Source organism: Festucalex cinctus, chromosome 19 (assembly GCF_051991245.1).
Source record: "Festucalex cinctus isolate MCC-2025b chromosome 19, RoL_Fcin_1.0, whole genome shotgun sequence".
Classification (NCBI taxonomy): domain Eukaryota; kingdom Metazoa; phylum Chordata; class Actinopteri; order Syngnathiformes; family Syngnathidae; genus Festucalex; species Festucalex cinctus.
In genome coordinates, this window is record NC_135429.1 from 5,133,825 (window position 1) to 5,158,423 (window position 24,599).

The following is a 24,599-nucleotide window of genomic DNA, read 5'->3' on the forward strand; positions in this document are numbered from 1 at the left end:
ACGTGTCCACATGGCTGGGTTGTTGCTGCGGTGGAATTGGGCGTGGCTAGACTGGGCTTGTATAAAACAAGAAATAATTTCTTCAACAATGTTTCCAATCCAAATTTATTTCGAGAAAACACTTTAAAAAAAACATACAGTAGATTGACCAACAAAAAAATAAATAAATAATTAAAATAATATTCAGCTAAAAATAAAAAATAAAATAAAAAATGACCCTGGGCATATTTAAGTAACAGCCACGCCCTCCATGGCTCCGCCCAACAACCGGCTCGGTTGCGATCAGGCCAACGACGCCGCTTTGTTGTTTCATGTTGAGAATGGCATTACTGGAGAGATCAGTCACGGGAGGGGGGTCAACGATGGGGAAATCTGATTGGTTCAAATGACAACGAAGGACTCTGCTGTATCCAGTAATGCCTGCGCAGTCTCAGTAAATCATCCAAGACCTTTGCCATCTTGATGTCATTGTTTCTCAACACAGCCACTCTTGTCTTTCTCTCCCCTTCTGTGCCCCCCCCTCCCAACCCTGCGCTTCTCCTTCCTGTGTCTTTGCCAACCTCGCTCGCACACATTCGACATCGCAACCGATATTAAAATGTTAGAAGACAAACGGGAAGGCCGCACCCACCAAAGCCGGCCCCGTCAAAGCCAAGCCCACCCCTAAGTCAGCCAAGGGTGGGAGCTTCAAGGTAGTCAAGCCTCCCCTTCCCAACAAAGCCCCCAAGTCTTCCACGGCCAAGACGCCCAAATCCAAGCCCACCGCCAAGCCCACCGCCACCGCTGTCTTCTTGTCCAAGATCAAGACCACGTCGGCCGCTCAGGTGAAGACCACCACCGCCCCGGCTAAGAGCGCTAAAGTGGTTACTGAGAAGAAGACCAATGGAAAAGCCGTCGTGGAGAAAACCGCTAAAGCTTCGTCCGAGGTCAAAGGTAACGGCAAGGTGGTCGTCGAGAAGAAGGTTGGCGGGAATGGAAAGTCCTCCGCCGAGAAGAAAGCTGGACATGATAAAGCCGCGTCGAAAGCTAATGGCAAAACAAGCGTGGAGGTGAAAGAAGTCAAGGTCAAAGTTAACGGCAAAACCGAGAACAAAGTTAGCGGTGAGGCTAAAGCTAGCAAGGTTACTGTGGTAGAAAAGAAAGGCGCAAAACCCGAAACCACTACAAAATCAAAGACTGTCGTCAAAATAGAGAAGACTACGATGAGCGCGGCAACATCCGCATCCAAAGTAGAAGCTACCAAAGCGCCAAAGGCCACGAAAGCAGCAAAAGCCGAGCCCACGAAAGCATCGAAATCCTCTCAAGTCAAATCCGAGGTCAACGTGAAAACCGCCGTTTCCAAAGTCCCCCTCGTCAAGCCCACGGTCAGCAAAGCCATGAATGCGGCGGTGGAGAAGTCGGCCACCGTGAAAAAGGTCCTGACCACCGCGGCTCCCGTCCGGCCCACTCCCCCGAGACCCACCAAGTCCAAGGCGATGCTGGACATGAACATCAAGTCCCTGCACAAACCTTTCCCGCCCTTCGACAAGACGGCGCTGAGTGGCACCGGCGTTCCGGCCAAGAAATTTGACGCCGGTTACCAACAGGTACGACTCCGGTTTGGGTCGGAATGGCCTGCGCTATCTGGAGGTCGGCTGCTTTCTCCTTCTTCTTCTGTGGTGGACAGTCTGACCTTCAGGATTTCTTTTTGATATATCATATGCTCTTCACTGTGCGGCCATCTTGTCCATATGATATAATACGACGACGGTGCACAGTGAAGCATGCCTCACTGTGCACTTTCCTTCCGGGATCACATGTCGGGAAGGCGTTGGCATTGGCACGCCGGCCAAATGAATGCGACATGGATTGGCGATAAACACAAGACGACACACACACACGCTAGCGCACAACAACCAGCTCGCGCTGTCACGTTCTACGTTTGCCTTTTTTTTCCCAACTCTTTTTTTTTTTTCCTTCTGGTCATGTGAACAAAGCAGCCTCACGCAAAGCTCCGACCGTCTCGACTTCATGGAGATCTTTTCTGTGAGGCTGCTTGTTTTTTTTAATAGTGGGGTTGTTTCATGGCGGCGAGCGCCGCTAACCATCCCCAAGCATCACTTGTGATGTTTTCTTCTCCTGGGATGAACGTCGGCAAACAAACCCCGTCGACGTTGTCCTGCGATACAGTGAAAAGAAATGTCGTCAAAGTCTTCGGCGACTCCCTAAACGTCGCGCACGGCGGCGTTTATAGTCGCCGGGCGGCTGACGTTTCTTTTCCGAGATGTTTGTGATGTGAGTTGCCGACCGGGACAACCACAATGCTGTTGTTTGTTCTCTTCTTATAACTCATCATCACTCACAAGCAGACTTTGAACTAACCTTCGCTCTTCCGGTCAAATCTGCTTACTTCCTCCCTGCTCCCCCCCTTTTCTGCCCACTCGACCAATCAGGATGTAGACACTGAATATTCCGAGGCTGACAACACCCCCACAGAGACCGATTATTTCTATGAGGAGACGCTGCCAGAACCAGAGGGTGAGGTGGTCGCTCAAGAAGAGAACCCCACGCAGGTAACACACACTAACGACCTTGTGAACGATATACGAGTTAAGCTCTTTAACTGACTTGACTTGACTTGCTTAGGTTATCCTTAAAAAAAAATACACAAAGGTTGCTGCTAAAATTTCCAAATAAAACACCTTTGAATCATCTCACAATCAAAATAGCTTCTTTTTGGAGTATCCTTTTCATCAAATCTGGCTCCCCATCTTCATACAGACACATCCATGTCAAAGTTTTGCAGTAATAATTGTAATAATAATGCATTATAGTGGAGGCTGGGGTCAAGTTGTATTTTACAGTTTTTGCAAATGTGAAGAATTTCACAAGTTACTTTATGTTAAAGATTACACAGAGAATAAGAAAAGAAAAATGCACTTAACTGTCACCGTCCTATTTCATGCAATTATGCCATCTAGTGGCAGAAAATGATCTCAACACTAATCAATATCGCACTCGTTTTTTACATTACATATTTTTAATTCTAATTCATTTTTTTACGAGTTATGAAATAACTATCAATGAATTAAAGATGCAGCCATATTTCTATTATTTTTTATTTTTACTACTTTTATTTTTAGGAGCGAATTTGCCTATCCCATGACAAAACCTATCAAAGATTTTTCAGTCAGAAATTCTAAGTAAATTTTGCAAGGAAATATTGTGACTACATTTTACTCGTTTATTTAAAAGCAGACAAAAAAAGTTACACAAGGGTTGACGAGCAAACTCATGACCTTTAGCTTGTGAGACAGCCACTACTCTACCACCTGAGCTATGCCACGCCTCCTGTTTGCTTATTTCCAAAAGGAGACCAAAACCGATGTTTTTGGTCTTGGTGTTAAAAAGAATCCAGCTGGCACGAGCGATATGCTAACCCACAGTAGGAGTTGCATGGCTCAGGGAGTACATCAGCTGTCTCCCAACTTGAAGTTGAGTGACTTCTAAATTGCTCAACTTAGCATGCGTCACTGAACTCAACTCAACTCGATTTTTATAGAGCACCTCATTCACTGCCAGCCCAGTAGAATTTAATCTTTGATGTCTAAAGCCGTCAATGGCAGTGAAACCACAAGTGTTTGAAAACAGCAGAGGCCCTAGAATTGAACCCTGTGGAACACCATACATTCAGTTATTCCTTTTAGTTGTAACATCAGTCTTGTAGTTTCCCCTGAAACTTTTCACTGCGTGACTCACACCTCACAGCAGTTTTGTCGGCCCTGCCGCCGCCAGACAAGACCACTTGAGGAGAAGCCTCCTGTCCAAGGACCATGCGCCACATTTTTAACTTCAACACGGTGTCCCCTTTTTCCCCTAACACCAAGACGCGGTTTGGTTGTCATCTCGGCGGGGATGTCCGCAACCGTCTTGTGACAAAAGGGGAACCGAATGTGGCGCGTTGGTGCTTGACGGAAGCTCTCCGTCAACTAGAGAGCATCCACACCTTAAGGGGTGAGGATTCTCGTAGTTCGCTCGTTAACTTTGTCCTCTGCGACAAACATTCACACCAGCAACCAAACAATAGTTTTACAGAGATGTTTGCTTGTGTTCAAATGAGACGTTGGTCCTGCGTGAATCCGTTTTGAGGGTAAGTCAGCAGCTTTGAGGGCAAAGTGTTTCCACTTTTAGATCGCCCCAACATCCTTTGTTGTACAACTGAGAGAAAATGAATGTTGACATGGAGTCTTTTGTATGTGTGTGTCTCATTTTACAAGGTAAGACTCATTTCTTTTGCATATGCTCCTCTTTCACTCCCTGCTGTCACTAACTTTTCCTCCTGGCAAACACCACTACTCCCTCTCACCGCTCTCGGTTCATCCTCGCCTCCTTCACGACTCGCTCGGACCGCCAAAAGCAGTCGCAGGTGGAGACGGCTCAGGCGGGGGAGGAGGTGGACTCGACCAGGACGGACGATGTCGGTGAGGAGCACTTCACCGAGGAGTACGTGACCGGCGACGTGGGCCTGAAGGAATACGACTATTCCTATCGGGACTACGGCGAGCCCATGCCCGAGGCCCGAGAGGCGGAAGGCGACATTGGCCCCGCCCTGTCCGCCGTGACGGACGAGGCAGGCGTAAGTCTTTTTGCTTCAACGGCAAAAATAAAAACAATCATTTCAACCAGCTGTGATTAGCCGGACTTGCCATGTTTGCATTCCGCTCTTTTATCGTCACATCACGTAATGCAAATTCACCAAAACGGAATTAGCATTAGTTCAAAAGTGTACATGGCAAAGCCGCATCTTCACCTGGCTGGTTGAAATGTGTTTGCGGTGCATAAAGAGCCATTCGAGAGCGCGTCGAATTCGCGCCGCCTGTTGGCGATGCTCTTTATGTCACCACGTTCAAATGTAAAGCAGAACAGCCGACACAGGAGCAGAAGTTCCTTTCCCAGCACCAGCAGGTTTTTGCTCAAGAAGTCACTGTCGGTGTAACTGGTTTACTCGCATGACTTCTGTGCAGCAACTTCACATTCCTGCTCGGTTGACGGTACGAATGTGAGCGCAAGTGTCTCTGTATGTGCATGTCAGCATTGTGACGTCGTATGGCGAAGACTTAACTCTATTGACTGTGGTGTGCTGTCGGCCATCTTTGTTTGTCCTCAGGCGGCCATCCGAGGACAGAAGGGTGAGAAAGGAGAGCCCGCCGTGCTCGAGCCTGTGAGTGGACCCACAATCCCTGTCTTCGTTCTATTTACTGTGCCTGCGTTGAGCAGGTTGAATACACATTTAGTCAACCTTAAACATTTCTTGACAATATGACCTCACTATTTTAAAACATGACATTCTGATTAATATTACATTTGTGGAATATGTGTTATGACGCAAATTCCAGCCGTTTTTATCCATCTCCGGGGGCGGCCATTTTGCCATTTTCTGTCGACTTAAGATGACATCACAGTTGCTCAGGGCTCGACCAATCACAGCTCACCTGTTTTCTGAAACTGTGCTGTGATTGGTTGTTACCTGATACGGGCAACTGTGATGTCATGTTCACTCGACAGCAAGTGGCAAAATGGCCGCCTTCTGATATTGATAAAAACTGCTGGATTTTGCTGCTTAACTCATACTCCACTAATGCAATATTAACCAAAATACCGTATTTAGACTTGGGGTGCTTAATTAAAAAAAAAAAAAAAAAAAGTGGGGCTGCACAGAACATATTTTCATGGTATTTTGGGGGGGTTGACTTCCCCTTTAAATTCAGAATCTTTGAGATTTGCCTGTACCAAAACAGGAAAACAACTAACTAAAAATCAAAAGTTAATCAATTTTCGTCTAACATTTTTTGGTTCAAATGTGATTTAATATTTTTTATTTATTTGTATGTATTTATTTATTTATTGACTATTTTTATTTACTTATTTAATATAAGCTACATGTTAATCCTCTGTAGGGTATGCTGATCGAAGGACCTCCTGGACCTGAAGGACCTGCTGTGAGTCCCTTACATCATTTTCCTCCCACAAAGTGCTTTTTTTCAATTCATCCTCGTCTCGCCCCCTCTCTTAGGGTCCTACCGGCCCTCCCGGAAGCTCCGGTCCTCCCGGCTCTGTTGGCGATCCTGGCGAGAGGGTGAGTTTGAGCGCAAGCATCAGCTGCATGGTTCACCATACACCAGGCTAACGCGCTTGCTCCATGTCGCAGGGACCTTCCGGCAAGGCCGGACTGCCTGGCGCCGACGGCGTTCCCGGACCACCCGGATCCTCCGTGATGCTGCCTGTGAGTCACTCGAACATACTTGACGAGTGTGTTTTTGTGGCTGGGTGACCTCTGCTCGGAAAAGTTTCGCCCTCCCGTGGTCCAAATGCTGTTCGCCTTTTGATTTTTCCAGTTCCGCTTCGGCCAGAGTGGAGGCGATAAGGGCCCCGTCGTGTCTGCTCAGGAAGCCCAAGCGGCCGCCATCTTGTCACAGGCCAGGGTGAGTTGAGTTTACTACAAGGATATGTGATTCTTTTTCTGTTTCCTTAGCAGAGATGGGGAAAGTACTCACATTCTCTACTTGAGTAAAAGTACAATTACAGTATTCCCTCGTTTGTCACATCTTTCGCGGCCTCGCTGTTCTGCGGATTTTTTACGGAGCGTTTTGTATTTGTCTTTGTTTTTATGTGCTTTTTGGTTTGTTTATTTTTTTTGGTCTTTACACGGCCGTATCTCCCAAACACTACGTCCGACCGGGGACATATGGGCATCCGCGGATTTGTCTCAAAGAGACCTTTCCAACAACATGTGTCCTGTTGCTCCACGGCATTGCATTCTGGAGATACATTTAATAGAAAAAATGACTGTAAATGGGAAAAAAAAAACGATCAATGAAAAATCATTTATAATAAACTAAAAATCATACCAAAATGAAAAAAACATATAATAAATAAAAACTATATATACTGTGCTGTATACTGTAATAAGTAATTTAAAAAAAACATACTTTTAATTGAAACATGAATGTAAATGAAACAAATAACATGATGAATGCAAAAGCATTTACAATAAAGTAGAAATCATACCAAAACGAAAAACATATAATAAACGAAAAAATGTATATAATTAGCGGATTTAAAAAAAAATTTTTTATTGCGGGTAGTTTTTGGAACGTAACACCCGCGATAAACGAGGGAACACTGTACAGTAAAAAACAACTTTGGTAAAAGTAAAAGTACTCACTCAAATATTTAAGTAAAACTACAAAAGTACAGGCTCTGAAATTCTGAAATGTACTTGATGAGTAAAAGTACAAAGTATTTTTACTGTATTTTCCTCCAGTTGAGAATTAATCCCATATAGTAGCACTTGCTCAGTTGTTGTCATTAATGACAACCTGTTTACCATAGATGGCTCTGAAAGGACCTCCTGGACCAATGGGATTCACCGGACGCCCCGGACCTCTGGTATGACCCCTGACCTTCACCGATATTATTGGGCCCTAATGCAAGTTTCACTATAGATGATTTGTGCGTCTCTTTTAGGGCAACCCAGGAAGTCATGGACTCAAAGGAGAAAGTGGAGACCCTGGTCCTCAGGTAAGAACAGTAAGGGTAAAGTGGTTAAAAAAAAAAAAAAGTTTGACATTTTGAGAGCGGCGTCCTGAAACTGATGTGTGAATTCATTAGGGACCCAGGGGAACGCAAGGTTTGATGGGACCACCCGGCAAAGCAGGAAGAAGAGTGAGTATTAACTCAACCACTCCCAGCCATTTTCACTGTTTTACTGGATTTTGACTTATTTTGCAAGGCCCATAGAATATTGTGTTCTATTGCTATAAAAACATGGAAGATTAGAGTCTCTTCTTTCATCAGCAAAAAAAAAAAACGTGTGTATATATAAGTATAAAAAAGTAATTGCATTGGACTCTCGCTACGTTTCATCAATATTCGCAACACTTGGCAAAAAGAGCTTGTTGCAACATGGCCCTGGCTGATCTCTTATACTCTGCTGCCACCTGCTGGTTTTTGAAATAACTACCATTGCTTTAATCCACATCTTCATGTCAAAAACTGCATCAAAGCCTTCGGTGTACTCCTACATAAAAAAAACCCCGAACAAAAAACATTAAAACGTGTACATCCGTTTTTGGGAGTGAAGGAAAAAGTATTAAAAAACGTGTTTACACGTTTTTGGGTTTGAATGAGCTCATAACCGCCCATCTCCAACAGGGTCGTGCCGGAGCTGATGGGGCCCGAGGCATGCCTGGAGAGCTTGGCACCAAGGTAACGCTTTGAACGTTCCCAAAATGTAAACGATCCCACGTGGTCGCTAACAGCTCGGACGTCTTCTCAGGGCGACCGCGGCTTTGATGGGCTTCCTGGTTTGCCCGGCGACAAAGGACACAGGGTGAGCGCTTACTCCTATGCGACACAAAATTCAACCTTTTCGTCTTGGGCTCATTTTTGTTGTTGTTGTTGTCGTTGTTGACAGGGGGACACGGGATCACTGGGACCCCCGGGACCTCAGGGAGAGGACGGCGAGAGGGTAGAGAGACACGGCAATCTGGAAATGGGTCAAATTGGAAAGTCATTTTTAACGTTCTCTTTTCTGTGTGTCCTCAGGGCGACGATGGCGAGGTCGGACCCAGGGGTCTCCCCGGTGAAGCAGTAAGTTTTTTGTTTTTTTGTTTTTTTTTTGTTTTTTTTTATGTCTTTCAACATCATTTTTTTTCTCTTTCTAAGGGACCTCGTGGTTTGCTCGGCCCCAAAGGTCCTCCAGGAATTCCCGGACCTCCTGTGAGTCTTAAGACTTTTTTTTTTTTTTTTTTTTTATTTTACTCCAGCGACGGCACCCCTCCCCTAATCAGGGTCCTCTCTTTCTTTTAGGGCGTTCGAGGAAATGATGGGCCCGTTGGTCCCAAGGGCAACCTGGTCGGTGTCACGTGACTTTTCCCCGATTCAGTGATTTGTCGATTTTTGTTTTACTCTTCTTCGTTTGGTTTCAGGGTCCTCAAGGAGAGCCCGGACCTCCAGGTCAGCAGGGGACATCGGGAACTCAGGTAAGCCACTGAACGGTCTTACTTTTTTTTATTTTAGTTGACATTGAAAATGTGTGTGTGTGGTTTTTTTTGTCACAGGGAATGCCAGGACCTCAGGGAGCCATGGGAGCCCCAGGAGAGAAGGTAAGACCAAGGAGAGTTTTTTTTGTTTGTTTGTTGAGATTCCAATAATCCATGGCCAATAATCCGTGGCCCAATGTTGTACTTCCAAGACACAAAACATGCAACGTGTAATCGAGTCCCTTGTGACTTCCTCCAGGGGCCCACAGGAAAACCAGGTCTGCCAGGAATGCCCGGCGCTGACGGACCCCCTGTGAGTTTTATATATATAGATTTTTTTGGTTTGTATTTCGCCTTGATCAATACATTTAAAGCCACCATTCCTCCGCCTCAGGGTCACCCAGGAAAGGAGGGGCCACCTGGCACCAAAGGAAACCAGGTAAGTGGCACTGAATTGAATCACTTGTTAACCTGAGAAACATCTAAAGAAGCTACATGCTCATAACCATTGATTGAATTCATATCATGTATTTGTCGACAGGGCCCCAACGGTCCCCAGGGAGCTATCGGTTATCCTGGCCCTCGTGGCATCAAGGTCAGTCACGTCGTCGGCCATTTTGGGCTCTCTAATGCGTTTTGAGTTTTTATCCATTAGTTTCTGTGAATCTTCTGATTAGGTTATTTTATATATCTCTTTTCCCATAAATTGTGAAGAAAATTTAATTTTAAAGGCCAATTTTATTAGTATTTTACTGTTTTCTTGAAATTTACTGTTCACATAAATTTAAAAGTATTTTCTTACATTTATGAAAGACCTCACTTATTGCACTTTAAGGCAATTTGAATCTTTTTAATTTATATTTATTTACAATTACTGTATTGAATTCGAGTATGAAAATATTTTCATCTTATCCTTGCTGATGTTTGTCTAAACGTGTTACTTTCATTAATAAATAATCATTTGACCAATTACTGCCTCCGCAAAATTTACTTTGGAATTTAATATTTGTGGAGTTTTTATCATGTCCTTAACATTTAAGAAGGATTGATGTGCCATAAGTAATTGATATTGAATGGAATTGAAGTGAATCGAATTGGGAAAAAATATCTTTGTGTTCACAGGGAGAGCAAGGAATCCGAGGACTGAAGGGCCACAAGGGAGAGAAGGTGCGTGATCGTTTCTTTCTGCTCAGGAAAAAACTGTTTGCGACCCATGAATGACAATCTTCTTGGTGTCTTTAGGGAGAAGATGGCTTCCCTGGAATTAAGGGAGACTTTGGCGTCAAAGGAGAGAGGGTAAAAAACATGGACTGATCGGTCTTTTCACCACCTCCTGAGGCTCGTTATCGTCATATGCGCCGATTCATTGGAGTGCTTTTCTTCTCCTGCTGCCAGGGTGAGATCGGCGTGTCGGGCCCCAGAGGAGAGGACGGCCCGGAGGGGCCAAAGGGCCGAGTCGGGCCCCCTGGTGAACTCGGTCCCCTCGGTTCCATTGGAGAGAAGGTTGGAAGTTGATTCTCTTACTGTGCATTTGAATTCCAAAGAGAAGCGATGGGTAAACGTTTGATTGAGTTGCCTCATTAACGAGACCGCCTTGTGGTTTCAGGGCAAACTTGGCGTTCCTGGACTTCCCGGCTACCCCGGAAGACAAGGACCCAAGGTAAGAAGAGCAGGTCAAAGGTTTTGTTGGCTTGCGGAACCCGGTTTGACCCGGTCTTGTTGTCTTGTAGGGTTCTCTCGGGTTCCCAGGATTCCCTGGCTCGAATGGCGAGAAGGGCACAAGGGTAAGGAGTGTCAGATCTTTGGAGTGAGGTCACAATTTTGGTGTATATTCCAGGTTTGTCACTCTGTTGTTTTGTCCTTCAGGGTCTGGCTGGCAAAGCAGGACCAAGAGGACAAAGAGGACCAACGGTAAACTTGGTTTATCCTTCACAAAAGTTTGTCTCGTGTCATGTTTTCCATCCATTCACTGTCACTATCGAATATTTTTTAGAATCGATTAATCTATTGACTATTTAATCGATTAATTGACTAATTTGATGCAATTTAATTTTGCATTAAAGTGTATTACAAAAGCATTTTTTCCAATGTCTTATTTTGATGAAACACAGAAGATAATCAATCTTCTTTCATGAAAGAAATCAGTGAACAATTAGTTGATCTGCTGAAATCAGAGGTTTGGGACAATTTTGCGTTAAAAATTGTCTCCCAACGATTACTCGAATTATTAAAATAGTTGTCGATGAATTTGATAATCAGTTACTTATCGATTCATTTTGACAGCTCTAACTGACTGTGTCCATCAGGCAGGTATGTAACGATAACGGCAATGTCGTAATATCACGATACTAAAAGTGCCGCAAATATATCGTCGTCGTGTCACGATATTAAAAGCAGCACACCTGTTCATTTGTGCAGTTCTAGCACCCTCTGGTGGCTATTTTCTTTGTGCAGTTTAATTTTCACAAGGCATGTTTTGGCCCTTCGATGTTTAAAATCCACGCTAATGGTCAGATGAAGGGGAACGGAATTTGAGAATCAATTACTTAAATATTAATTTTGACAGTTCTAACTGTCTGTGTCCATCAGGGTCCCAGAGGGCAGCGAGGACCACGAGGCGCCACTGGAAAGCCAGGTGCAAAGGTTAGTCGACAATCAGGAGTTCCTCTATTTTAAGGACAAACTCTTTCCATTTCTTCTTTCACTCATTTATTTATTTATTTTTTTCATTGCTCAACAGGGAACTTCAGGAAGCGACGGCCCCCCTGGTCCACCTGGGGAGAGGGTGAGCTCTTTTGTTTGCCAGTGAATTTTCCCAACTTGTAGATCATCTTCCTAATTCTGCGTTACTGTGTCACCAGGGACTGCCCGGACCTCAGGGAGCCAACGGTTTCCCCGGACCAAAGGGACCTCCTGTGAGTGAGACTGGTGGATTCTGGTGAGAGAGTCACAATATCCTGTTTTGGTCTGAGGGTTTTCGATTGTTTCCTCACAGGGACCACCAGGAAAGGATGGACTGCCCGGACACCCTGGACAGAGAGGAGAAGTCGTAAGTTTAGGTTTTATTATCATTTTTTGTGTGTTTGTGAGAGGAAAACCAGCTCTTGGTGACAGAGAACCCCTGGATGTCTTTTGTTCAGGGTTTCCAAGGAAAGATGGGTCCTCCAGGACCTCCTGGTGTGGTCGGACCTCAGGTGAGTTGAGATCCGACTGTGCCAGAATCCTCAATTTGCGGCATCCTCTCCATTGTTCCTCAACCACGATTCTTCTCCAGGGCCCATCTGGCGAAACCGGCCCCTTGGGCGAGCGTGGCCACCCCGGACCACCAGGTCCACCTGGAGAGCAGGGACTTTCCGGCCCCTCGGGCAAGGAAGGCACCAAGGGAGACCCGGGTCCCCCAGGAGGTCCAGGTAAAGACGGACCACCCGGACTGAGAGGCTTCCCTGGAGAGAGAGGACTGCCTGGTACCCCTGTGAGTATCTCGTGGACCGTACCACGTCTTACCGTCCACAAAGTTGAACTCGTCTGGCTTTCTTGCAGGGCGGCGGAGGACTGAAAGGAAGCGAAGGACCTGCCGGACCTCCTGGACCTGCTGTACGTTTCAAATTAAACTGTTTGTGAAAAGTGGCGCCAGAACCACTCAACGATGCAACCTTGACAGGGATCTCCTGGTGAGAGAGGGCCTGCCGGCACTGCCGGACCTGTCGGACCCCCTGGTAGACCAGGCCCACAAGGACCCCCTGGTAACGCTGGAGAGAAGGGTGTTCCTGTAAGTCTTGTGGCTTCCGTCTTCGTTGTTCATTTTGTCTGCCATTTTTACATTCAGTCTCAGTTTTAGTCCAATTTCAGAAAGGTTATTTTAGTTAACTAAAACTAACGAAAAAACTAAATACATTAACGGAAAAAAAATACAAACGAAAATGCTTTTTAAAAAACAAAAACTAACTGAAAAACTACATTTTCTGTTTACAAAACTAACATAATAATTACAGCAAAAAATGTCCTTTGTTTTAGTCTTTGGTAATGAATTTAACGCATGAGCCTTTGGGGGTGATTTTACATGTAGTTTTTATTTAATAAAGGACATTTTCGTCTTGTCTTAGTCGACAAAAATGCGTACTGATTTAGTCCCCAGTTGTTGTTTATTAATGAGAATTTTAGTCTAGTCTACTTTTAGTCCGGTGAAAAATGTGGATTGACAAAATTGTTTTTGTTTCGTTTTTCTTGACGAAATGAACATGAATTCCATTAAAGCGTTTGACAGGATACAAGCAAGTTTTTAATTGAATATGTTGTGGTTATTACTCAGGGTGAGAAAGGCCCAATCGGCCCTGCCGGTCGGGATGGCGTTCAGGGTCCAGTGGGTCTTCCGGGCCCAGCTGGATCCCCAGGAGGCCCTGGAGAGGATGGCGACAAGGTCAGTGGCACAAAGTGACAAGGGGTGTTGTGGAAAACTATCCCGATTCAGGTTTTGAGATTCGTCCTCGTCGTGACTTGTCGCGTCGCTGCCATTGCAGGGTGAGGTGGGCGAACCCGGACAGAAGGGAGCCAAGGGTGGGAAAGGAGAGCACGTGAGTGAAACCACACACACACACACACAAAAAAAGGACTTTAATCACAACATTTTGTTTAACGGATCTTGTCATCAATCTTTCTTAGGGACCTCCTGGTCCACCTGGGCCGATGGGACCCGTCGGCCAACCTGGACCCGCCGTGAGTACCAGACTTGTTTTTCATGTTCTCCTCTCCAACCGACAGTCGCGTCATCCTTTTCTTCTCCTCTGGTTTTCAGGGTGCTGACGGCGAGCTCGGACCAAGAGGCCAACAGGGACCTTTTGGTGCCAAAGGTGACGAAGGATCCCGAGGATTCCCCGGTGCACCCGGACCCATCGGACTGCAGGTAAATCGATCACAATGTGATCACGTGACCTTTGGAGCTCGGGCATGAACGTATGCTTCAACGTTGACCCTCAGGGACTGCCAGGACCGCCGGGCGAGAAGGGCGAAAACGGAGACGTCGGACCTCTGGTGAGTTTGGACGCCGCAGTCAAAGCGGACAAGATGGAAAATGTTGAATAACGAAACGTGGTCAACAGGGACCTCCAGGCCCACCAGGACCCCGCGGCCCTGCTGGACCCAACGGCGCTGATGTGAGTTTGTCGCGCCGCATATAAAAATGAACGTCAGATTTTCATAAACAGTACTGATACCAAGCTGAAACTTGTGTGTGTTTTTTCCAGGGTCCTCAAGGTCCTCCTGGAGGTTTGGGTAATCCTGGACCTATCGGAGAGAAGGTACACAGACGTTTAACTCATTTGCTCCCAAAAACGTATAAATACGTTCTATTTTAAATGTTTATAGTGTCCCAAAGACATATTTATGTTTTTTTTTATGGTATATACATACAAAAGGCTTTGAGGCAGCCTCGCAACTGGAATGAACGGTTGAAGAAATTGTAGTTATTACACAAACGGCCAGCAGGTGGCAGCATAGCTCAATTGCTCACAATTCTAAATAGATTTGTGAATAATGATGACACATAGCTGTATTCTAATGCTAATTGCTGCAAAACTGAAACCGATAGAAATATAATTTTTCCGGATGAAAAAAAAGATTTTAATCATTCTCTTGGTAGGTTGCATGTTTTTTTATAGCACACAGTATTGTGTGGGCCTTACAAAATCAGTCAAAATCCTGGGAGTGAATGAGTTAATTCCCACTTGGGTGCGAATTAAGATGCATCCGATTTTTTTTTTTTTCCCCCTTTTTTTCTGACCACTAAAAACGGATTCTGTACGCTCCACAGGGAGAGCCCGGAGAGGCTGGACCACCCGGAATTGGAGGAGAACCAGGAAAGAAGGTGAGATCTTCAATTGGGAAAGGATTATTATTATTTTTTTTAAATAACTCGTCAATTGCCACCAAGTTAAGAAATAATTCTGCTCGTTTGTTTTCAGGGTCCTCGAGGCGAGCGCGGAGAGAAAGGCGAGGCCGGACAGCCCGGAACCGCTGGCGCCGCTGGAGGACGAGGACGGCCTGGAGATGACGGTCCTAAAGGAAACCCTGTATGATGGCTTTCATCGATCTGTGTCGTGTCGTTTGCTCCATTTTAACCTCGGAAACTGTGCCGTTTTTAGGGTCCAGTTGGCTTCCCTGGTGATCCTGGTCCCCCCGGTGAGGTTGGACCCAGAGTGAGTGTCATCCAGAATGTCTCTCGTGGATTTTCTTCTAGAGAACCAGAGAAATTCTAACAAGTCTACTTTTACCCCCTCTCAGGGTCAAGATGGCGCTAAAGGAGAACAAGGAGAAGATGGGGAACAGGGAGAATCTGTACGTTCAAAGCTTATTATATTATTCATTTTTGAAGTCTTTTCAAAAACGTTACCGATCCTCTTTTCCTGCTGCAGGGCTCTCCTGGTCCACCCGGAGAGAACGGACCTCCCGGCCCGCCAGGAAAGCGGGTACGATCACCACAGAATCACATCGACTGCTTCAGACGTCATCAGTTTTGTTGGCTTGTTTGCAGGGTCCTGCTGGAACGAGAGGACCCGAGGGACGGCAAGGAGAAAAGGGAACCAAGGTCAGTCCACAGTTCTGATTTAGATTCAGATTTTTGCTTCATTATTACAATAAAACCATGCAAAAAAGAAAAAAAAAGAGGTCATAATACTCCACAATTTGGAACTAATTTTACTAGTGGGAACACAAATGGGCCTAGCTTCACCATCTGGGAGAAGCTTTTAGCATTAGCAACTAATGCTAATTTATTATTAAAGACTTAAAACTGTAATTCAACAAAAGATGGTTCTTCCAAATCTAATATTGGGGTCTAAGGAACTGTACATACGGTCCACTTGTTGTTCTTTTTTTTTTTTTTTACTTGTTAAAAATAGTGAGCAAACCCCCCACTCCGACTCCGACCTTCTACTAACTGCCTACAAGCTGCATATGTCTCATCTGTACATATACGTATAGTTTATAAAGTAGTCTGCTCGCGAGGTGGGAGTAACAAGATGGCCGCACTGTGACTTCAATGGCTTGCACTGGCGTGTATGGGCTATTGGTTATCCAGTCATTTATACAGGTCAGTGGTCTCATCAGTCTTCATTCGTTTATTGATCACATTTGTGTTTGTCCGCTCATTCCAGGGCGACACGGGCGCCCTCGGCCCGCCAGGCAAGACGGGTCCCGTCGGTCCTCAAGGCCAACCAGGAAAACCAGGAACTGAGGGTCTACGAGGTCTCCCCGGATCAGTGGTCAGTGAAAGATGGGGACTTGTATATCATAGAATGCGTGTTCTGTGTGTGTGTATATGAATCTCTAAAGATGAGTGCGTTGATTTATTTTAGGGTGAGCAAGGATCTCCTGGCCCTGCCGGACCAAAGGGACCACCCGGACCTGTTGTAAGACTCCGCTGTCCTCTTTTTCTGGGGAGATCTTCCCACTGCAGTCGTACAAATCTTCGTCCGTGTCGCTCGTGTTCTCCAAGGGACCACCAGGTTTGCTGGGCCTGCGAGGAGACCCGGGTGCTAAAGGAGAGAAGGGACATCCCGGTCTTATCGGTCTTATTGGACCTCCGGGAGAGCAGGGAGAGAAAGGAGACCGAGGTCTTCCCGGACCTCACGGATCCAACGGACCCAAGGGAGAGACTGTAAGTCGGGACGAGGGAAATTTGTGAGGTCGTGATGTTGAGGAACGTTTCTGATTATAGGGAATGCCCGGCGGTACCGGACCCCTCGGCCCTGCTGGTCCTCCTGGTCTTCCTGTGAGTGGTAGCGCTTTTCATTCTCGTACGATAAATGTCACACTGACATCTTCTAATGCTTCCTGTTGTCTTCAGGGTCCTCAAGGAGTCAAAGGAGCCAAGGGTGCCTCTGTGAGTATTGTCCTTCATAAGATTTGTGGGGGGGTGGACGCACAATCCCTCCTGAATCCTTCCTCTCCTGCTTGTGTTTAGGGAGGATCGGGTCCCAAAGGAGAAAAGGGTGTTCCAGGACCAGCAGGACTTCCTGTATGGAACTTCTCTCCCATGTTAAATTTTTGTATTATGAATTAAGACTCACTCTTTCTTGGTCTTGTTTTGCCCACTAGGGCCCACCCGGCGAGGTCATCCAGCCGCTCCCCATCCAGAGGAGCCCCAAGTCCAAGCGCTCCATCGACGCCAGCCAACTGCTCCCCGAGTCCGACCCAGAAATGCTCGCCTCAGACACGGCCGGCGCCGAGTTCCTGATGGCCGCCGACGGCATGGAGGAGATCTTCGGTTCCCTCGACTCCCTGCGGCAGGAGATCGAGACCATGCGCTTCCCCATTGGGACGCGGGACAGTCCCGCCAGAACCTGCCAGGATCTCCGCCTCAGCCAGCCCGAGCTCCAAGATGGTAAGGAGACGTTTCTTCTCGTCATCTAGCTCAGATCGTCACGTCGTGATTGGTCTGACTGCAACCAATACAGGAGAGTACTGGATTGACCCCAACCAGGGCTGCTCCAGAGATTCTTTCAAGGTCTTCTGTAACTTCACCAGCGGCGAGACGTGCCTGTATCCCCACAAGAGCGTCAACGTGGTCAGTCCCGTGTCTCGCCGTCAAATTTACACATTTTTGCTACACGTGTTTAAAGCCATTCACTGCCATTGACGGCTAAAGACGTCAAAGCTTTATTTTGGCGGTGAATGAATTAATAGACCCTTCTAGCTGACGTCACGACTTAGATCCCGCTCCGCCTCCCGGAGGACAAGCCCCCCCCATAACAAATGAATGTAGAGAGCTTGATTTTCTGTGAGCGTTTTCGTTAAAAGGTAGGAAATATGTCAAGTGTCACCAAAAATGTCCCGAGGAAGCCACTACATTACTAAGACTCATTGAAACCAGCCGTTTGGAGCCGCTAGCTCCAAAAAATGGAGGGCAAAGTGAAAGTGGAAGCTTAAGGAATGTTGTTTTTGGTTTCTACTTTCATGGTGTCATTCATTATCGCTTTCGTCTGGATATACGTCTTGCTGTATATAGAACTCTTCAAGCTATATTAGCTTGCTAGCTGCTGACAAACAGACCGCACGTTTACAACACATTCCTCAGCGGAGATGATTCTAGGTCACGCTGATTGTTTTCTGATTCGCTCGCATTGACACCCTTGCCCTCCACGGCGTAAACGTGACGTCACACTAGAAGGCTCTATTGGTGTTCAGATTATGAGGGGAGTCTTTCTATGTGATTGCGGCGGCAGGTGAAGATGAACTCGTGGGAGAAAGAGACGCCAGGCTCCTGGTACAGTCAGTTTTCCACCGGCGGAAAGGTCAGTCGGCCCCCGACGCGAATGCCGCGTTTTCCAACTACGTCGTCCTCACGATCCTCGTTCTGCCTTCTTCCTCGCAGTTCTCCTACGTGGACTCTGACGGCGAGCCGGTGGGCGTGGTCCAGCTGGGATTCCTGCGCCTGCTGAGCGTGGTCGCCCGGCAAAACCTGACCTACCACTGCCACCGCTCGGTGGCCTGGGCCGACCAGAGCGCCAACAACGACCACCAGAGGGCGCTGCACTTCCAGGGCGCCAACGAAGACGAGCTGAGCTACGAGAGCAACCCGTACATCAAAGCGCTGGTGGACGGATGCTCTGTGAGTCCCGATTTGAGAATCCAAGCCAACTTTTGGTCCGTTCTTCAAGAACATGTGTGACCTTCCTCTTCCCTTGCGCGTGTCTCCGCAGTATCGCAAAGGCTTCGACAGGACGGTGCTGGAGATCAACACGCCACAGGTGGAACATCTTCCTCTGCTGGACATCAAAGTGTCGGACTTTGGGGAGAGCAACCAACAGTTTGGATTTGAAGTGGGACCTGTGTGCTTCCAAGGCTAATCTCTCTCACACACACACGCATGCACACGCACACACACACCCACACGCACGCACTTAGAGACACCTACATACAAAGCCATTCATGCTCAATAATTTGTAAATTAACTTGTAAATGATATGTAACACACACACACACATAGGGGACGGTGTTGCCCGAGCAACGCAGCATCCTCCTGACAATTAATGGACGTCAAAAAATAACTTAAAAAAAAAAAAAAAAAAGTTCTGAAGAGGTCTCGGAGGGAAGGACCTTCGAGAGGGACCGGTTTCTTCCCAGTGACGCAGCATCAAAAACTCCTCCCCCTCACCTCTGGCCCGCCATCCTCCATCACCGCCGTCAGCTCGTCCACGTGTTTAAGAACCACAGAATTCCTTCGAAAAAAGGTTTCCAACTTGTTAGCGTGATCGCATCTTGTGTCCTCCCTCGGGAGGAAGGGAAGGGGATTCCTCCCAGCAACTATCTTGGCTGAATAAAAATCTTTGTTTTCCAGAGAGAACGCGTGTGGCGAAAAGTGCTAATTGTGCCAAAAAAAAAAAAAAGTTTGACTCCGTTTTGTTCTCCTCTTGTCATGTCATCGAGCCTCCAGCTGGGCAAATGTGCATTAACACTCCATTTGTACAGACATAGTGATATTCTATTGTATTTATTTAAGAACAAAACAGGGTGCTTTGACATTAAAAAAAAAAAAAAAAAAAGGAAAGAAACGGACCACCAAAATATTCTCGCCGTCACATGTGGTATCTATTTCATTTGTATTTATTTCTGCCAGTGGCCGCTTTTCGGAAGACCAGACCAAAGAATCTGCGGCTATGCTGGATTGTGTTTCCCCCCCTCTGTGCTGTTAAATGTTTCTTCCATTTCAGTGTAACCATTAAAAGGTGACTCTCTCCACCTCTGTTGCCTGCCGCTGCTTTTGACTTTCACGTCCGGACCGTTCACGTCGGTGCGAGAGACCACAGAGGGTAGGAGGTGATTGGCGAGACGGGGGAGGTTGAGGGGCAGCGGACAAGCCCCGCTCGGCCTCCCGGTCTCTGTCAGCCATATTGTGGATTTTTGTTTTTGTTTGTTAAATCTTATTGCTGTTGATTTTGTTTTTAAATCTATCAGGGAAGTGGGCGGGGAAGACCAAGAAACATAACCTAAACTAAAATTTAAAAAAAATAATAATGTGTCCTTCAGAGAGAATGACCTCAATTGCTAGTTTGTTTTGATTAAGTTGACATTTTAACGTGGAAAAAAACTATGGTGCTGAAAAAGTATTATTTTATAATGTGTGTAAGTATTTTTCTAATTTCTGTAATATATAATCTTTTATAAAAGGACCATTTTGACTCGTGTTTTTCTTCCAAAAAAAAATCGCAACGCTTGCATTACGAAGCCTGGCCACAAGATGGCGCCGTTGGTTTCCATAAGTTGATTTTTAACATCGAAGACTTGAATACCTTGTGATTTTATTTTATTTATTTATTTATTATTATTATTTTTGTAACCACTCATTCACACACAAGCTTATTTCATGTAAGCCACATGGGGTCTCCCAGGCGGGGGAGCGAACCGGCGCCAACCGGAACGGAAGGCAAGTGACGGTCACACCTGTCCGCCTGGAGCCCCGTTTCCTTGTGATTTTGTTCTATTTGGTGTAAAGTACTTGGACGTCACGTGAAAGCAGGAAGGATTTTGTTGCTGGTGGGAACTTGGAATACACGTAAACAAACAAGGCGGACCATTAAGGTGATGGACCAAACTCGAGGACATTAAACCTGCTCTTCTTGTCAATTACGTGCCTGCAACGCCAGTAAACACACAGGTGAGTGTTCTCGACCACCTCAGTTCACTTTTATTGTCAATTTCCAACGTCGATAAATGACTGGTTTTGCCATGTATAAATGGGTACCAATGTTTACACAGACCAGTGGGTGCCGGTGGGGTCCACTGAGCTAAGTCATCGTTAGCAATAATCATGCTACCTAATCTTTAATTAAGGACACACCTGTGAGGTAGATTATCTCAGCAAAGAAGTGCTCACGAACACAGATTTAGTCAAATTTGTGTACAATTGAGAGAAATTGACAGTTTGTATACTGTACATCTTTATTTTTGTTCATCATATTTTCAATAACATTTATTTTAGAATCATAGAAAATCGTAACAAATATTTATCTATTGTACAATTTATGCTAAGGCATTTAATTTAAAAAAAAAAAAAAACTGATACTTTATTGCCAAAATGAAAACAAATTTATTTAGCACAAACCAAAGTAGAAACATTTTATTCACTTTTGTGGGCTACAAATATTATGCAGCAAACAAGATTTGGCCCCAGGCTTTTTTATTCGACACCTATGAATTTAAGGCGTACAAACATTGTTCAGCCGACTTCAGGTTTAACCCATGAAAAGTCCACCTGAAGGAGAAAAAGACACAAAACATTTGTTTGGCGGAAAGATATAAATGTGTCTGACAGAGGGCGCTCAAGTGCCGCCAGACGTCATGTCATACCCTTTTTTTTTCTTTTTTTTTTAAATACAATATCAACATCAAAAGATAATCAATACAATATTAATAGCGTTGATACAATCACGCAAACTAACATGACCAAATACAGATCAAAGAAAAAATACATAAAAAGTTTTATTTCGTACCCGTCACTTCAAGGCTGGTCCCCGTGACATAACGAGCATCGTCCGAGGCTAGGAAGGCGCACACGTCAGCGACCTCTACAGGACGACAGACCACATTGCATTTCAGTTGAATTAATTAAACTCGCAAATAAAGTCAATGTGCCACAAGTATGGTGCAAAATAATTAGAAATTTGTTTAAATAAGTGACCTGCCGCCTCTCCCATCTTCCCCAGCGGTATCAGAGCCTTCATCTGACAATAAAAACAAAACAACCGGAGACACAATGTTAAAAATGAGACGAAACACATTAACTTGTGAAAAACATTAGTTCACACGCAAAATCAATAACTTTCAAACTCACGACTGACTTCACATTGAATTAAATAACAGCACAATGTGTTGTATTTTGATTTTTAAAACATCCTGTAAAAATCTGCAGTGCGGCACCGTGCCACAGGGTGGCGCCTCCTTGTTTTTGTTGTCCCTATGCAGCACTTTGGTGACGCGTGGTAGCGCCGGGAAGCCGACTGTTTTTGTTTCCTATTAATAAAGTAAGCCTGTGGACTTCCAGTTCCTTTATTGCGCTCCAGTTTGTCTGTTTGTTTGCTATCCAGCTGCGCCGTCCATGTCTGATCAGCCACCGTGCGTTACAGTACCCATCAAAACTGCATTCTTTCTAACGGCCACTAAGTGGCAGTGTAGTCTGAAAACCGAGACAACACAATATTTATTTTAGACACAATGAATGAATTGATTTTATAATTGTATTTTTTAAATGTATTTTGTGATCTCTTTTTAAACATCAATATAATAAAACAATTGCTTATAATCCTGGCTGCTTTTCATAGTCTAGTCAAAAGACTGACGTGTGCCTTTTACCTTGCTGATCACCTTGTCGGGCACCGTGTCCGTCATGGGTGTCGATATAAACCCCGGCAGCACACAATTACACCGAATCCCAAACCTAACGCCCAAACAAGAGTTGATATCTGAACATGGTGTCCTGATATTTCACGGCGACGTACGCTCTTGCTCACCGACTGAGCTCTTTGGCGGCCGTCCTGGTCAAACCTTCCACTCCGGCTTTTGAGGCGGCGTAATTGGCCTGTCCTATGTTGCCCACCTGCGGAATATTCCATCGGGATGAACTAAGAATAGTTTCGATTTTTATGGTGCTCTTTCAGTGGACATTGTGATAACTAATGAGGGTGATGGATACAAACTTTGCCCACAATGCTGCCCACAGTAATAATGGATCCTTTGGAGGCTCCACAGGCCACCAGGGCCTGAGCAACGGCTTGTATGACCAAAAAGGAGCCCTAGAAGACAACATTGATAAGACTGGAGCAGGACGAGTGGGCGGGACCGGGCGGGCGTCCGACCTTGAGGTTGACCTGGACCACCCTGTCAAAGTCATCCTCGTTCATGTCGAGCAGGAAGTTGTCCAATGTGATTCCCGCCATGTTCACGCACACAGAGGGCGGCTGGAAGTAGCGAGCCTGCGGCGGCGAGGAGCATCGTGAGTAATTAAATTTCTTCAAAATGTTTTATTATTTTTAGCATCTTACACTAACATGGCCACAAATAGGGAGAAGCCGTTGCTAAGCAATTGTCTAAAAAAAAAAGTCAAATTAAAGACAAACTTGGATGGTCGTGAGCAGGCTCTTGACGCTCTCCTTTGACGCCACGTCCGCCGCCGCAGCCATGTGGGCCTGCCCCCGGAGGTCACCCGGCAGGCATTGCAGAGTCTCATTGGCCGACGCCTCGTTGACGTCGGCGACCACCACGGAGGCGCCCTCGGAGGCCAAGCGCCGGCACACGGCGCGGCCAATTCCGCTGCCGCCACCTGGATGAGAGAAGCGTTGCTAAATGACCCGACATGGCGACCAATCCGGGGCGTGCCCCTCACCACCTCATGAAGATAACCGCTAGAGAAAAAGGATGGAAGGATAACAACTAAACATTTAAATTTACATGAAATTGTATTAATTAGTTTCCAAAAAATAGTTGCTTGTCTTCATGTCGTGTCTTGGCTGAGCTGCTTCTATTCTAGTGGGTTAATTTTCTATTGTCCAATCAGATTTCAGCTTCTATGTTGCCATGTAAATAAAATCTAACCAAGGCAACCAGAATCACGAGTGAGACGTCACACATACGCAAAACTGAGAAATCGCTGGGGAGTTAAACCAATAGGATTTTAGATTTAATGTTCTGTCCTCTGATTGGTTGGTCTGAGCTTCCTTGACCGGGATTCCAAATTACTGCGACGTGCAGGTGACTGAAGACAAACAAACAAATGTCGGACAATATTTAAAAATTCATTTTCAAGGCATACTTTTCGAGTTGACATTACGAAGACAGGTCGAACAACGCTGTAGCTTGCTGCCTTGTTTCCGTGGGGTGAAAAAAAGAAGCAAAAGATTTTATTCGGCATTTCGGCAAGAACTATGCTAGCTTTGACTACCCAATTCAGCTAGCAAAAAAACCCAAAACGAATTATGTATTTGTCTGGTGAGTATTTTTTTTAATTATTAAAAGGTTTTTTTTCCCGCATGTTTTTAGATAAATTATGATTGTGAACTGTTTCTTTAAGTGTAGACTTGTATTCGTTCTCAAATAAGCGAAATGTCCCTGTCCAATTTCATACACCGTTTAAAACCGTTTTTTTTTTTGGGGGGGGGGGGGTTGTATATTCTTTTGCGACGTTATACATGAGATCACTTAAACACCCACCGAAGGCCCACATTCCGTGTCTACCGCACGCCAATAAGTTTGAGAATATTTTTTTTTAATCTTTCGAAGACTATTCAAAAAGCAGAGTCCAAGTTGCTGCGATGGTTGATTATTTATTACAGTCTAACTGGAGAACTTTAAAAACGAATTAAAACAACAAAAAGTAACCCAACTAAAAGAATAACGTTACAGATTGAGCACGGCTACTACTAACACGTTTGATTACAACTGGCTAAATAATTTATTTACCCGTCACCACCGCCAACCTTGACACAAGCCGCCCGGCGGTCGCCATATTGCTTTTTTACTTTTTTTGTATTTTGGTAGTTTTCGAGTTTGGCCGCTAGATGGAGATAGAGGCGCACCAAAGGTGGAGTG

The 24,599-nt window shown here is 45.5% G+C and overlaps 3 protein-coding genes across 7 annotated transcripts in view; 2 read left to right on the forward strand and 1 right to left on the reverse strand.

Moving 5' to 3' along the window:
- The window catches only part of col11a2 (collagen, type XI, alpha 2), a 41,867-nt gene extending 22,110 nt beyond the window's left edge, over window positions 1-19,757 (forward strand). The window contains exons 8-67 of one of the 3 annotated variants that reach the window (XM_077507188.1): window positions 606-1,586; window positions 2,433-2,552; window positions 4,397-4,615; window positions 5,147-5,200; window positions 5,937-5,978; window positions 6,053-6,115; window positions 6,188-6,262; window positions 6,375-6,461; window positions 7,372-7,428; window positions 7,507-7,560; window positions 7,651-7,704; window positions 8,194-8,247; window positions 8,318-8,371; window positions 8,456-8,509; window positions 8,587-8,631; window positions 8,707-8,760; window positions 8,851-8,895; window positions 8,970-9,023; window positions 9,102-9,146; window positions 9,283-9,336; window positions 9,418-9,462; window positions 9,565-9,618; window positions 10,146-10,190; window positions 10,266-10,319; window positions 10,419-10,526; window positions 10,630-10,683; window positions 10,754-10,807; window positions 10,890-10,934; window positions 11,613-11,666; window positions 11,764-11,808; window positions 11,885-11,938; window positions 12,019-12,072; window positions 12,164-12,217; window positions 12,298-12,495; window positions 12,564-12,617; window positions 12,685-12,792; window positions 13,333-13,440; window positions 13,541-13,594; window positions 13,683-13,736; window positions 13,816-13,923; window positions 13,998-14,051; window positions 14,120-14,173; window positions 14,264-14,317; window positions 14,830-14,883; window positions 14,981-15,088; window positions 15,161-15,214; window positions 15,300-15,353; window positions 15,431-15,484; window positions 15,550-15,603; window positions 16,172-16,279; window positions 16,373-16,426; window positions 16,513-16,674; window positions 16,735-16,788; window positions 16,864-16,899; window positions 16,981-17,034; window positions 17,115-17,400; window positions 17,474-17,583; window positions 18,242-18,310; window positions 18,391-18,627; window positions 18,719-19,757. In XM_077507188.1, the coding sequence (XP_077363314.1) occupies window positions 606-1,586; window positions 2,433-2,552; window positions 4,397-4,615; window positions 5,147-5,200; window positions 5,937-5,978; window positions 6,053-6,115; window positions 6,188-6,262; window positions 6,375-6,461; window positions 7,372-7,428; window positions 7,507-7,560; window positions 7,651-7,704; window positions 8,194-8,247; window positions 8,318-8,371; window positions 8,456-8,509; window positions 8,587-8,631; window positions 8,707-8,760; window positions 8,851-8,895; window positions 8,970-9,023; window positions 9,102-9,146; window positions 9,283-9,336; window positions 9,418-9,462; window positions 9,565-9,618; window positions 10,146-10,190; window positions 10,266-10,319; window positions 10,419-10,526; window positions 10,630-10,683; window positions 10,754-10,807; window positions 10,890-10,934; window positions 11,613-11,666; window positions 11,764-11,808; window positions 11,885-11,938; window positions 12,019-12,072; window positions 12,164-12,217; window positions 12,298-12,495; window positions 12,564-12,617; window positions 12,685-12,792; window positions 13,333-13,440; window positions 13,541-13,594; window positions 13,683-13,736; window positions 13,816-13,923; window positions 13,998-14,051; window positions 14,120-14,173; window positions 14,264-14,317; window positions 14,830-14,883; window positions 14,981-15,088; window positions 15,161-15,214; window positions 15,300-15,353; window positions 15,431-15,484; window positions 15,550-15,603; window positions 16,172-16,279; window positions 16,373-16,426; window positions 16,513-16,674; window positions 16,735-16,788; window positions 16,864-16,899; window positions 16,981-17,034; window positions 17,115-17,400; window positions 17,474-17,583; window positions 18,242-18,310; window positions 18,391-18,627; window positions 18,719-18,865 (5,526 nt within the window). In that variant the 3' untranslated portion in view covers window positions 18,866-19,757. The remainder of the gene's footprint in view (window positions 1-605; window positions 1,587-2,432; window positions 2,553-4,396; window positions 4,616-5,146; window positions 5,201-5,936; window positions 5,979-6,052; window positions 6,116-6,187; window positions 6,263-6,374; window positions 6,462-7,371; window positions 7,429-7,506; window positions 7,561-7,650; window positions 7,705-8,193; window positions 8,248-8,317; window positions 8,372-8,455; window positions 8,510-8,586; window positions 8,632-8,706; window positions 8,761-8,850; window positions 8,896-8,969; window positions 9,024-9,101; window positions 9,147-9,282; window positions 9,337-9,417; window positions 9,463-9,564; window positions 9,619-10,145; window positions 10,191-10,265; window positions 10,320-10,418; window positions 10,527-10,629; window positions 10,684-10,753; window positions 10,808-10,889; window positions 10,935-11,612; window positions 11,667-11,763; window positions 11,809-11,884; window positions 11,939-12,018; window positions 12,073-12,163; window positions 12,218-12,297; window positions 12,496-12,563; window positions 12,618-12,684; window positions 12,793-13,332; window positions 13,441-13,540; window positions 13,595-13,682; window positions 13,737-13,815; window positions 13,924-13,997; window positions 14,052-14,119; window positions 14,174-14,263; window positions 14,318-14,829; window positions 14,884-14,980; window positions 15,089-15,160; window positions 15,215-15,299; window positions 15,354-15,430; window positions 15,485-15,549; window positions 15,604-16,171; window positions 16,280-16,372; window positions 16,427-16,512; window positions 16,675-16,734; window positions 16,789-16,863; window positions 16,900-16,980; window positions 17,035-17,114; window positions 17,401-17,473; window positions 17,584-18,241; window positions 18,311-18,390; window positions 18,628-18,718) is intronic. The other 2 variants (XM_077507189.1, XM_077507190.1) reach the window with 2 other exon arrangements.
- A 742-nt stretch (window positions 19,758-20,499) lies between these two features.
- tapbp.1 (TAP binding protein (tapasin), tandem duplicate 1) overlaps window positions 20,500-24,599 on the forward strand; it is a 37,944-nt gene continuing 33,844 nt past the window's right edge. Inside the window, exon 1 of one of the 2 annotated variants that reach the window (XM_077507213.1) lies at window positions 20,500-20,673. The gene's annotated coding sequence lies outside the window, so the exon portion shown is untranslated. Of the gene's footprint in view, window positions 20,674-23,786; window positions 24,000-24,599 lie in introns of those variants that run through there. The other variant, XM_077507214.1, reaches the window with a different exon arrangement.
- hsd17b8 (hydroxysteroid (17-beta) dehydrogenase 8) lies at window positions 21,179-24,534 on the reverse strand. 2 transcript variants are annotated; one of them, XM_077507216.1, is made up of 9 exons: window positions 24,471-24,534; window positions 23,132-23,334; window positions 22,871-22,987; window positions 22,712-22,807; window positions 22,526-22,611; window positions 22,368-22,452; window positions 21,697-21,739; window positions 21,509-21,583; window positions 21,179-21,270 (listed from the first exon to the last, which is right to left on the reverse strand). In XM_077507216.1, the coding sequence occupies exons 1-9, from the start codon at window positions 24,514-24,516 to the stop codon at window positions 21,251-21,253; spliced, it is 771 nt and encodes a 256-aa protein (XP_077363342.1). In that variant the 5' UTR covers window positions 24,517-24,534; the 3' UTR covers window positions 21,179-21,250. The 2 variants fall into 2 exon arrangements, with proteins under 2 accessions (XP_077363342.1, XP_077363343.1); XM_077507217.1 differs by lacking the exons at window positions 21,179-21,270; window positions 21,509-21,583; window positions 21,697-21,739 and adding an exon at window positions 21,750-22,191.